The sequence below is a fragment of the Opisthocomus hoazin genome, chromosome 4 (assembly GCF_030867145.1).
Source record: "Opisthocomus hoazin isolate bOpiHoa1 chromosome 4, bOpiHoa1.hap1, whole genome shotgun sequence".
Lineage (NCBI taxonomy): Eukaryota > Metazoa > Chordata > Aves > Opisthocomiformes > Opisthocomidae > Opisthocomus > Opisthocomus hoazin.
Window position 1 is genome coordinate 60,397,470 of NC_134417.1, and position 13,864 is coordinate 60,411,333.

The following is a 13,864-nucleotide window of genomic DNA, read 5'->3' on the forward strand; positions in this document are numbered from 1 at the left end:
TCCAGCCCTTTCTTTCAGATTAGCAGCTGACATATCTCTAAACAGTGCCACCATAAATATGTACACGCTTCAAACAGGAGACGTTTGAAAGAGGGGAATGGCTGCTTACTTTAGAGAGATAAATTGAAGCCAATGAACATCGAATCTCTAGGGACATGCTCCAAGAATAAAATCTGCACGGATCAATCTCCCAAATGTAGTAAGTGATACAAGTCATTGATCTGAAACTAACACAGAAGGTATAGTTCAGTAACATGGTAGTATAATTACAATAAAATCAACTAGGGAATATTCCTGTAGTAGTGAGAGGCCTTTTCTCAATTTTTTGATTGTATGTTTGTATTTGATGCTCTTCTGAAGCACAGTCTACTAGTTGTGCCTCAGTTTTCTTAAAAGTTAAGGAAACATTCAGATCAAACCAATATATTTCCCAGATGTGCTGTCTTTCACCAGAGTTTCAATAAAATAAAAAACAGGTACAGAGCAAGGACAGTATTATCCATGGACTAAATTAGACAGCCGAGTCAGGATGACAAGAAGGATGGTCAGATTTTGAAGAAAAAAGCAGGCTATTCAAGATGCAATGTTTGACATCTTCTTTATGAAAGTCTGATTCTCAGTAGTCAGCCAAAGCCAAAAGACTGCTTTTGTCTTTTGGATGAAAATCTAGAACAGTGCTGACTATTTGCTCAATCAAATATATCTTCCTAGCTTCTGCTTGAAGCATATGTCCTACATTGGAATAGCAGATATTTTCTACTTTCTCTCTTGAAAATACTGTGTTTTATTGTGACAAGTCCTGATGGTCATTGCACACCTTGCTACAGGTGGATATATAAGTAAAGTGGTTATGCTACACGTACCCTTGTTAGAAGATGGCCAGTTCCATTAAAATCAATTACAAAATTCTTTTTTGAATGCAATGAAACACAATAAAAAATCAAACCAATCATCTATAAGTCCTTTCAAAAATTCTATGCAAAAAATGAAAATTAGCAGTGTCTTTCTTACTTTTCCTTTCTTTTTTAACCATGAAATGCAGATTGCAGTAGGGAAACGCTTAATTGATCTGAATGGAAGACACTCTTCTTATTTTATGTTCTAAAATTTCTTTTTCTTTTCTTCTTTTCTTTTCTTTTCTTTTCTTTTCTTTTCTTTTCTTTTCTTTTCTTTTCTTTTCTTTTCTTTTCTTTTCTTTTCTTTTCTTTTCTTTTCTTTTCTTTTCTTTTCTTTTCTTTTCTTTTCTTTTCTTTTCTTTTCTTTTCTTTTCTTTTCTTTTCTTTTCCCAACTTTTCTACATCTGTGTTAAAGTATTAAATTTAATCAGGCAGTTTTAAATTGCCATTCTTTTTTGAAAGCACTGCATAAAAACTTATCTTCATCAAGTACTGCTGGGAGTCCAGCACCACATAACTAATCAAAGAATTCAGTAGCTTCATGTCCATGTCCTCAAGTTCAAAGGGGACAAAGACATCCTGTCTGGTGTTTCATTTCACTGAAGCTATTAAAGTTGCATAGACCCCCTTAAGTGTTTTTTAAGTAATCTTCTCTATTCCCTATCAGTAACATAAACCATTATTAAAAACAGTGCCAGTTGAGATGATGATTTTCAAATTTGTAATGTGATTTGGAAAATAACCCTGGTGATTCTCAATGAAGTGGGAGGACTGAAACTCCTGGTGGGTACAAACATTTCAGAACTACTACTTTTTTCCACATCCCTTGAAGATCTTGGCTTAGTAACTCTGTTCAACTTTTGTGACCTCAATATTTTTCCTCAAAAGGCATACTGGGAAATTCCCAGAGGTGTGCACTGTGTGTGGGAATGTATACACCCAAAAAGGGTCAAAAGAAAAAAATTCCATGGTTCAGAACACATGCACTGTCTTCATGTATATTCTACAAAGCTACAGTTGATGCAGTTGACACCACTAGAAAAATAAAGTTTTGTTCAGAAGGTCATATAAACATCACAATTTTTTTGATAACTCCTTTGATGTAGCATATTTCTTAATTAAATTACAAGTTTTGAAATAACATCTTATCACTTGATCAATAGATTTTCCTTACTGTTTTTCCCAGGGCTTGATGAGAGTTTAAGAAGGTTACTTACTCAAATATTTGGGTGAATAAAAAATTACTTTTAACCTGTTTATGCTGACTTCTGAAGTTTCAACAATGCTAGGTTCTGTTTTACCACTTTTACTTCTGTGCTCAGATGCTTTGAAATACTGGACATAAATATGCAACCATTTTAAAGATGATTACACAAAATTTCTTGACATTCCTGATAAATTTGTTAGTTCACAGAGCAGTCATGTTCAAACATGCTTTTACTACAAAGCTGTTCCTCCAATGTAGGAACCACAAAAGATGCTTCCTGTACTTGGAAGGAACTATAACTTTCAACTGAAGATTAAGGATTTCTTTGCAATAGTAATTTCTGAGACTGCAGATATTGGCTTTTTAAATATAAATAAAATAGATACAGATAACAACAATTGCATTTGACTTGTTACTAGTCAATACCCTTTTTCTACAAAAAAACAAATTCAAGATATTATTGTTCATTTTTTCCATTTTTTTTAGAAATCACACATTTTTAACAGAAATAAATAGAAATGCCTTTTGTCTTTTAGTTAAAAAAGAATTAAATTTGTATAAAGATTTTCAAACTAAGACATATTGTGAAGATATATTAAATTTTTAATTGACATCTGTATGTATCTTGTTTTCTAAATTGATCATTTCTTTTGGCAGCATAAAATTACTATGCAAAAAAATTGTAAGTTATCCATTGCAAACTTGGAACATTACTTAAAAATAAGAATAAGATGCAGAAAAATATAAACAATATGCCTAAAGTGAAATTATAAGTGAAAACATCAATTATGTGGCAATACATGTGAGTGATCGTCTTTCCATAGAAGACAATCACTGAATTCGTATTTGACATTAAGTAATCACATTAGGAAAATAATTATGGAGCTAGCACATTTAAAATCCAGACATTTTATTGAAGGATACGTTCCACTATTAAATGTAACTGTTTTGTTTCATTTTACTTTTAGAGATTACTAATCCATTTTAAGTAAGTAAACAACAGACTTAGAAACAAGCCCTCACAACCAAACTGCACCTAAATGGACACAATGCCAGATGCTGAAAAGGTTTTGGTCACCATGTACCTAGAGAACCAGACTTTGTTACAGAGAGGAATCTAGGGAAAAGCGATAAGACTATGGATCAGAGGAAACAAGTATTGAATTCACAGAATCACAGAATCACAGAATCACAGAATCACAGAATGTTAGGGCTTGGAAGGGACCTCTATGGGTCATCTAGTCCAACCTTCCTGCTGAAGCAGGGTCACCTACAGCAGGCTGTAGAGGACCTTGTCCAGGCAGGTCTTAAATATCTCCAGAGAAGGAGACTCCACAACCTCCCTGGGCAGCCTGTTCCAGTGCTCCATCACCCGCAGAGGGAAGAAGTTCTTCATGTTCAGACGGAATACCTGCTAATATTTACTATCATAAACAGAAAGCAAGAGTAACTGAATTTTGATTAACTAGCAGTATTTTATTGTTCTGGATACATACTTGTTTTTTAGTTTCTTCTTCCAAAGAAGAAGAGCTTCCAAGACCTGTCCCTTGGTCCGTTTTAGTGTATTTGAAGCACAATCAATGATGGGCATGATAGAGGGGATTGTAAGAAACCTGAAACTATAACAAAAAAGCCTTAATATTTTCTAGTTTTTGGTAGTCTTTAGTACTGTAACTTGTATTTCTGCATGCATAGTGATGTAACCATGTAACTGTTACACTAATCCCTGTTTTCTCATTAAGGAATGTAGTGGAAGGACATGGGAACAAGCTATCACTTAGTCGTTAGACAAAATAATCAAGTCAAACAAAAGTGGTCTTTGTTCTCAGCAAATAATTGGGATAATTGTGGGATAAAAGAGACTCCTCAATAATTCTACTCCAGACAGTTCGGCCTAGGGAGGGCAAATGCGCCAAGCTACAGAGATAAGGAGTCACCAAGAGAGCAACAAGACTAGAGCCAAACAACCTGAAGGACATGATATACGTGATCCTGGAACTGAGTTTGTGCAGAAACAAATGTCAATCAGTGAACAGCGTGATGAAGAGGATGGGCCTTCATCTTGAGACCCCCAAAGACCACCCAAAGATGCTAACAGACATGCGTGAAAGATATTTACATATGCTAATTAGTTCCTAGAAATATAATGAATATTTACATGTGTGATTGTATTTAACCTGAAGCAACAGGATGTCTGGTGCGCACGTTTGGAGGAGAAATCCCTCGTGTGCCCAGCGCCGCAATAAAGCATACCTGCTTAACAGTATACATTGTACTGTTAGGTTCTTCCTACCGGATCTTCGAATCAGGGAGAAAAGAAGAAATCTGAAGTAAATAAACTACTACTAAATGCATTTCAAATGGACTTTTTTACAGCAGAACTACTCTTTTTTTCTTTCCAAGTTAATTCTGTAAAACTTCAGGAAATATTTTAATAACAGCTTTCTTAAGTGAATATGTTTTTGAAGAGTTTTTAACATGTGGTTTTGTACCGTATTAATACTTACAGTGCAAGGTCTGTCCCTGTAAACTTTACTTATTTTAGTAAATCTTCATCAGGTTGGTGGAGTGGTCTCAATCAACAGGACTGCTCAAAGTGAGTAAAAGCTTCTGGGATTAGGATTGACATTCTTGCATTTCCAGCAATTTTATGGCAATTGGTTGGTATAAGCAAGAACAGTTTCCGTAAAAAAATCTACCACCACCACCCCCCAAAACAACAAACAAAGGTAATTAAAATGCTGATAAAAAAGGTAAGGTTTTTTTTTCAGATGTACCAATGTTGGCAACTTGCAGCACTTTATTGTAGATTTCAAGGTATTAAGTGTTTGCATTAAAGCTGACATAATCAGGAGAGTGCATTGAATAAAGAAATCGCTGCGGGGAAAATCTGAAAATATGAAGGAAGTGTGCACTGGGAACTCCACAACAAAAAGAATTCTGGGTAGTACTTTAATAACTCTGACAATATTTTTGAGGTCTGAAGCAGTGGTTTTTAACTTCTAGAACTGGTAGTACTGATATTCTATCTGAACAACTATTTGAGGTGTAAGCATTCTATGTGGTGCTGCCTAATATGTGACTATTTTAAACCACTGCTATGAATGGGTGTTTTGAGTTTAATCACATGGGTAAGCACTCGTTTCCTTTTACTGACAAATAATTAACATACCTCTTTTCATTGAGCCAATAGTACCTTGAACTTCATTTTTAAAACTTTCTTTTATATGTTTACTTGTGTAAAAAACCCAACACAACAGCAACTGAAAAAATTCCCTGGGATCAAAGATAAAAATACCAAGAAAATCTCTTCAGATCGGTGAAGAATTGCTGGTACCGATACCAGTGAGATCTGAAGTGTACTTGATACTGGGATAGTGTGAAAAAGATGAGCTTGCAGACCAAAAAAACAGATGGCCCCTTATCACCCCATGGGGCTAAACACACAAGAGCAAACTTCAGAGACGCCTTACCTTTACCCTGTCTGTCCCTATCAGGAGAGACTGTTATATTAAGGGTTATTGCCTCTCCAGCCCTCCCTGTGATCAGCTTTTGAAGTCCATGGCCAAGAGGCCAGTGTGAGAATATCACCCCAGATAAGAGGTGTTTACCCTGTGAAATATTCAGGACAGGAATCCATGGACCCTGTGATAGTTCAGCAGGGAACCACAAACTCCAGCTAATATCTTCTAATCCCCTGTTGGTTTGAGAACTACCCACCATAAAAAGCATAGCTGACTGTTTATTTGCGCAGGCAAGAGATAACATCTTAAAGTTACAGTCTGCCTTAAGTAGTAGGGATGTGAAGCCCAAAGAAATGAACCATCCAAGCTCACAATCAAAATTGTGTGTGCTCCCTTCTGCTCTGCCTAATGAGATGTAAACATTTTGGCTGGTGTCTCTTTTGAAAGATATTAATCAAATATATTGGTTAGGAATCACAAAGGATAGTCTGGTCTGCAAATTACATTGTCTTCTTTTATAGCATTCTGAAGCTGTGAACAATATGTTAAAAATTTTCCCATGGCGCAACCAAGTAAATACTTGTGGCTCATTTCTTTTTATTACAGAGAATAGTTAAATTCTAAGACATAAATCATGCTCTTCTGCTAAAGGCTTTACAAATTCCCAAAGACAAGCCTAATTCCCAACGCAGTGATGCTATAAAAGATCAGACACTCTGTTATGGAGAAATCCACATTTGGAGATGTCCTTCAACAATTTTCTCTCAGAGCCCAATCCTGTGAAAGGCACATGCAAGTTGCTGAACACTGCGTCAAGCTCCATTTGTTTCAAAATGGCCCTAAAAATTTATATTTAATTTGCTGTATTTAAAATGTATTCTGACACGTTTAATACTGCCTAAGCAAAAAAAAAATACTTTTTCCTTTTCTTTCTTCTACTAAATGACAGTCTTTTGGTTTCAATAAGGAAAAATATTTAATAAGTTTAAATTTCAAAACTGAGAGAAGATGCCACCAATTTTACCTTTTTTGCTCACATCATTTATTGTCATTAGCCAAAGTCGCTAGTGTAGCATGAAAGAAAAAATAACAAGAGGTAGTTGAAGAGATGAGGGAATAAAACTGAAAAGGGAAAACAATTAACGGTTCTGTAAATCTTCTTTTTTTCCATTGTAACCTATCCTCTGCCCTGTCGCCAGCGACTACCCTAAATCAAGGAACTGGCACCTGATGCATCCTGCAGTTGGATCGGCACTGTATATCTGGAACATAGTATACAGGTGGTTTATCACTTGCATGACTTACTTAACCAACCAGCAGACACATCTTCCTGTCTGTGGGACAGGAGCACGAGTGGAAAATGGAAATCTCTCCTGGCTGATTTACAGAAAGAAAAGCTAAGTGAAAGAGCAGGTCACATCAGCGCTTATTTATTAGTATTTCTAATTGTTCTCACTTCGTGCTTAGGTAGACCCTTTTTGCAAGACACACCAAATAACCAGACTGTCATTGAAAACACTGGGAAACAACAAACTCAGTGCTAAGGTTTATGAATCCTTCATACGTGTTTTAAATACGTATTCAGTTAGATGTGTGCCCCAGATTCTGGAGACTAGGATTTCCCTGGCCTCAGTAAATGACGTGAATCATTCACTGATTTGTTTCTCTTGGTTCATATCCACAGTCCAAGCCATTGACACATGCTTACTTGACAGCATGTGAAGGCATTCCTCAACCCAACATTAGAATTGTCCTTTCATGTTTTTTTTTTTTTTTTCTGTATTTCTCCAAGCATTAATCCCTTCTTTAAAAGGAAATCTGAAAAAAAAAATAAAAAGAACTTGTTGTCTTATACCTTCACCTTTGCCTTTTACTATGCTATGTCCTAGAGAGGATGCTAATTTTACACAGTGAATTCCAGTCCCCGCTCAATTTCCACAGAGGCCAATAGACTACTCTTCCTCACAGAACAGGATTTCTGGAATTTTCTACATTTCACATTCATGAATGTAAATGTAGTGTAAATGTCAATAATGTACCTTATCCTGGAGTCACTGGAAAATAATTCACTGATATTTGCAGTGCAAGAGGGAATTTAAGGAGTACAAATTCAGGAGTAAATGCAGCATAATCTGACTTGGGAGGCTGGGCAATCCAACGGCCATGCCCAAGCCATAGGAGATACCATGGCAACCACTGCTGTGGGCTAGGAGGAAAAAAAAATCAAAACACTCTCCTTCTCCCAGTAAATCCTGTGAAAATACTCTTGTATGACAGTAGGTCACCAATGAACTTGTCATCTATTTTGATGCCTTTTGTGTTGTAATAATCAACCATTCAAGAAATCACCCTAGAGATAACACAAACCTTGCTTTCCAAAGTGAAAAACTGGAAACAAAATCTTGATGTTATGTTTTACTGCTGCCAGTCACTCTGTACCCTGTAGTTTCCAAGAGACAAAAGAAAGAAAAGGAAAATTTCTAATATGAATCAGGAGACTTCTCCATGAAAAACTACATGAACCATCATTGCGGCACCCTACCTCCAAAGCTTTTAGCTCTGAGACAAATACTCAAGATCTATCCTGCTGGACAGCCATCTTATCACCTCCAGTACCACAAAGATAACCAATTTATGTTAACCGAAATCAAATCTCTGAACTCAGAATTCAGAAAAGAAGGCAGCTGTGGCAACTGAGTTCATTTAACAGCTTTCTGCTACCAAAAGGTATCCTACTCCATCTCTCATTTCTCCACTGCCCCTGCCCTGCTTCGACTATCTCTGGCACACATTGGTCCCTCCATAATCTGATTCAACTTCATAGCCCAACAGAAATTTCTCTGCTTTTTTGATGGATCATTTTTCTGATGGGTTGATGATTTAATGCTGCTTGTGTTTACAGAGAGATCTGACAAGAAACAGAGCCTGTGCGAGGTAAGTAATGGAAAATTCAGAAGCAGAAGGGGCATGCAACCACCCTTTTCTATGGCAACAAGCTGTCGCAGCAGCTCACACCATCTACTGGAACTGCATTGTGCAGCAGTTAGTGCCAGACTTTCCAAGATCATAGTTTCATGTGGTGATAGTAGACTTTCTTGCTTGTGAAGGCAAGAAATTAGACATGGTATCATAAAAGCCTTATCTTGTTATAGCACTGTATATTGCATTCAGAAACCTTGTTATTAAAAATCATTAATCCCTGCAGGAAGCTGGAACAAAAATGTGAAGGGCAAAGCAAAAACCAATAGGACAGGAACCCGTATTCAACTTGTTTGCTCTTACTTGTGTTCTGAGAAGTACCAATTCCAGCCATGAGAAGAGATTTGTCAAGGGAAGATCTGTAGGCTGTATGTAAGTGAGCAGCCCTTTTTGCACATTAATTTCTACCACTTTGACTGATTTATCCCTTAGAAATGAACTGTTTAGAGCATTAATTGTTTCCTCTACTGAGATTAATCAGACAGATTGTGCACGGTTACAGTGAAGCCCTAGCTACTGAGGGCTCATGGGGAGGGAAAATGTTCATATCTTCAGCACTATTTTCATTGGTCCTGCTTGAACCGAGTGTATCACAGCATGATGCAGCTTTTGATAAGTTAAGGGAGTTATTGCAATTTTCTCAAATAAAAACTTTATGAGTTGCAAATCAGTTTAGTTACAGTCAGTTATACTCCAGACACCGGATCAACCTTGCGTCACAAATTTGGCATAACTGTAGACAGGTATCCAAACTAACAAAATATAGTTTACTCTTTAAATGCCTGCAGTGGTATCTTTTCCTACTGCTAATTGCTGATCTTATTTTGCACTCTGGTGTCAAATAGCATCTTTGGAATAAGAGAGTAAAACAACAGGAAAACTCCAGTAAATCATCATAGCCCTTAAAAACCACAGTGATTCAGGAACATAAGTACCCTTATTATCATTCTTGCTTGACGCTTCTCTATTTACTTTATTCTTTTTATGGAATGGTCATCATTTAGTGAGCAATTATGTACAATATTTACTTGAACACTAAAGTGATCTCAGTGGCTTTAATGCAAGCATTATTGTAAGGAATGCTCTATAAAACAAAGAGAAAGTACTTCACCTCAGGATAATGTTACAGGGAGAACATCAGTCAGCAGAGCTAAATTTAAAAACAGTGCTCTTACAAGATCTTTGCAAGAAGTTGCAAATTTATGATCAGATCTGGCAGTTCTTTTTCAGGCCTGTTCACTGTACAGAATTCAAATGGTGTGCTAATACAACACATTTTAGCAGAGGCTGTAAAAATTAGCTATAAAATAAAGCACAGAACGTATCAGCTCTATCTTGAGTAGTTCCACCTAAGCATCATCCGTATAAGACGGAAGAGTAGATTCATAGTCTTCAGGCACATCTCCTTACTATTGTAAATATAAAACTCCTTTATTCCATTTATTTCTTCCCCATTATTTTTCTTATACTTTTTTGTCAATACCATTTTTACTACTGCAGTACAAAAAGTGTATTTGATACAGTATTTTTTCATAATACGTAATGTATTGTGCTGCTGTTTCCTCTTGTACTTTATTGAAAAAATAAAGTAATTTCTAGTAATAAAAAGGAGATATTAGGCTAGTCAGGAACTGAGGCATGTTTTCCTCTTATCTGATTATAGTTTACAGTAAAATTTAAGCACCTTTATTGTCCCTGATCTAAACAAAGGGATTCCAATGACATCAATAGTTACTTTGCACAAGAGAGTTGTGCATGAGCGAGCTCCCGCTGCTGCACCCACCTTCACCATACAGCTCAGGAAACCAATTTAACCAAGCAACATGGACAGAGCTATGCTAATACTAAAGAAGGACTTGACAATATGAAAGATATTCTCATATTTCAGCAATGAAGGTAAGCTTGAGTCATAAGGGAGGGGCTATAGAAAGTAAAATCTGAGAAACGTTGCTTGAATATCCCTGAAAATCTGAGCCAGACGCTACCAGAAGTAGCTCCTGAGCAGGAGTTGGCATGTATAACTGGTGCAAGACCTTGGGCCAATAGGACTACAAGAAAGGCTTAACATGCTGTGTGCCTCATTTTCTTTGGTTTGCTTTTCAATGCTAAACTTCGTGCAGTTATCATAGCACAATGACACAGGCAAGGCAGAGTATGTGAGTGGACATAATATCTATATAAAAAAAAAAGTATATTTGAAAAAGAAACTCCTTTTCAGACACAGCTCCTTTTTTTGGGAAGACCGTTTTCGGGACAAAGTGGCTGTGCATTCAAAAGTATATCTAGTATTTCTAATTATGCTAGGTAGTCTTATAAACAGTGTTGTCAATAAAGCTTGCCTTTTCTTACTAAGATATTAGGAATATGGCTGCTACCAAAGGCCTGAGAGCATCCTGGCAGCACAAAATTCTGCCTTAGGCCACCAGTCCTCTGAAGTCATTGAAGCCCATTTTTTTTCTTAACAGAATACAAAATCCATCACAAAGTTTATGCACATGGGTTTAGTGTGTGTTTCAAGAAGTGTACCTAGGTATATACAGTCACCTTTGAAATGGTGGCACTTGATTGAAAGAGAGGATTGGAACAAAGGATAAAAAGAGCCAACACAAAGAAAAATGTGCCTGTGAAATCCTCAAAGTTGGGGTTGAAACACACTTTGTAGTTCATGCTCATTCTCAATTCTGCATTGCACCAAACAAAATCTGTTTTGGGACCAGGTAAAACTTAGTTTAATATTCATTAGTTTCATGAAAACTTTTCTCCTCAAAAAATCAACAGACAAGAACAAATTGCAAAGGCAGATGGAGAAAAAAGATTTACTTAGGGAAAGTGATTTGAAAAGTGCAATAAGAAAGGAAAAACTCAAACTTTTCTTCCGATCCTTTTTAACCCTGTCTCTTTTTTTCAGTGGAAAAAGACCATCAGTAATTTTGTTCCTTAATGGGACTTGAGATAAATTAGGCAAGCGAGATATCTTTGCATTGGATCATCAATGATCTGAGTTGGTCTACATCCTTCTAGAGGAGCTGAGGGTCATGTCACCGTGAGAAATCCTGATGTGCACATCAGACCCACGCACTTAAAACCAACTGCAAAAATGTATATGACTATTTTGTTGCTGATGTGTTTATTTACTAGTCAGAAATGGCAATTCCTCAGTAAATCAGACTGTATGTCAATATAGCAAAAAAATCAAAATACTGGGTCAAAGCAGGTTATAATTTACACCTCAAAAACTGTGTAGATTTAGCAGACTAATTTTATCAGTATCTGGTTACTCCAAGGCTGTAATTAGTCCCATCTGTTATCTTCATCTTATGGTTTTTACTTTATGACTTGGAAATGCTGATTGGTTATCGCATTTCCCTTTTTTCTCTTTGACTGTACTCTGCAGCAAAGACATAAATAATTCCTTATCAAGAATCTAGTGTCTCCCTAACTCTCTTTAACAGTAAGGTTAGTAGCTAAGGACCCATCTTCTCTCCTTTGATGAAAATCTCTTCCTAATTTATATGTGTAAGGTTTGTATTGGGCCATAAAAATCAGAAAATTAAATGTATTATGTGTCCCTGCTCATGGCAGGGGGGGTTGGAACCAGATGATCTTTAAGGTCCCTTCCAACCCTTACCATTCTATGACTCTATGACTCTACACAAAGTGTTAATAATTATTAAAGAATATTTACAGGTTAAACATTACTTTGCATTTACTTGTTTTGGGCATAATTTCTAATTATTGAAAACCAATTATACTAATAATTTGCATGAATATCTATTTTTAGTCTTCAATATGAATAGTTCTCTTTGGACTTTATGTCTTTTTAAGACTGTTCATTTTTCTACACACCACATATAGTATGCCATGTTCTAAAATGATATGGTGGAATGTGAAGAATTATGTTTTGGGGAAATAATAAATTCCTTTGACTCTGTACAAAAAGCTTTATTCATCCCTCAGGTGCATGATCGTTATCTGGGTCTATCTTGGCTTTTCCCTTAATTTAAACAAGAGCCACCTAGTGTACAACACCTTTTTTTTCTTACAGGTACATGTGCAACTTTTAGATGTGTGGCCTCATATTAAAAAATGTGCTAACTTTTCACGTGTACTAAGATTTCAAATATACTAAGATTTTCATGAATGAAAATTAACACTGATTCCGGTATCGAAGTTTTTCTTTGCTGTCCGGGTGAAATTCATTCCAACCTGAGAAGATGAATCTTCTTGAATTTCTGGTTAAGTTGTTGAAGCTCCTGTGCCAGAACACCACATATGTCAAAGAATCTTATTGGAGCCTCATGAATGCACGCTTTCTCAGCTGCTAAATACAAATAATTGGACAATGCTTCTCACGAAAATGTCTATTTTGATACCAGTTGGAAACTCATCTCCCTGTCACATAAGCTCATGGAATGGTACCTCTGACCAGGAACCATAGTTATGGAAAAAAATAGTGAGAAAAGCTCTTACAAAGGGCTTTTTCATGCACAAATTTTTACTAAAAATCATAATACACAGATAAGTGTTACTCAAAGATGCATACAGGCTGCTGTGTTTCTTTGCTCTCTACTGCAACCACTGCATTAACCTGAAAAGCTGTGCTAAAAGTCAATATGCCTTACTTGCAGCCACAGGGATGTTCCCTTTCCATTAGCACCTGTGTAAGTGTCGTTGGGTAGGCCCTTGCGCTGCCCTCTGCATTCTCACTTTCCACAGCATGCCACTATGGACAGTCACCTAGCTGTCCATCTATCCTTTCATCCTCAGTATTTAGGGGAGCCATCAGGTTTCATTGACTTCTCCAGACTTTTCACAAGACATTTGTCATTAGCAGCAGAGATTCACATTTACTAACTACTTAGTGTTACTACAGTATTTCTTGAAATATACTGAAGCAAAGTATACATACTGAAGAAAATTATTCACAGCATTGCATTAGGAAAATATTTTGTGTGGTCTCATGGAAAGTGATTTATACACAGAGATGTTACAGTGCACATTACTGTACAGAGCATTACTACTTTACCTAGCCTTGCTTAACATCCCAGGCCCAGAATCAGTTTGTTCTCGATATCCTCTGTAGCTCGTGACATTGGAGGGCTATATATGCGCCACCTCAGACAAACCTGTCTTTCAGAAACTATTAGATCTCTGCCATGAGCACACATTTTGGAGGACTGAAATGGACATCCAAACATTGAGACCCAACAGAGTAGTCTTTAAGAAAACTTTGGCCTTCATGAACACTGATGTAATTCAGGATTAATGCCATCAAGCTGAAAAGATTACAATAACAAAAGAGCAATGTGAGACTGGAC

The 13,864-nt window shown here is 36.5% G+C and overlaps 1 protein-coding gene across 16 annotated transcripts in view; it reads right to left on the reverse strand.

Annotated features, from left to right (window-relative positions):
• Nucleotides 1–13,864, reverse strand: part of HDAC9 (histone deacetylase 9) — a 499,199-nt gene that overhangs the window by 48,146 nt on the left and 437,189 nt on the right. The window contains exon 24 of one of the 16 annotated variants that reach the window (XM_075419206.1): nt 7,961–8,007. The exons of the other annotated variants lie outside the window; for them this stretch is intronic. Within the exon in view, the coding sequence (XP_075275321.1) occupies nt 7,976–8,007 (32 nt within the window). The 3' untranslated portion in view covers nt 7,961–7,975. Of the gene's footprint in view, nt 1–7,960; nt 8,008–13,864 lie in introns of those variants that run through there. 16 annotated transcript variants of the gene reach the window in all.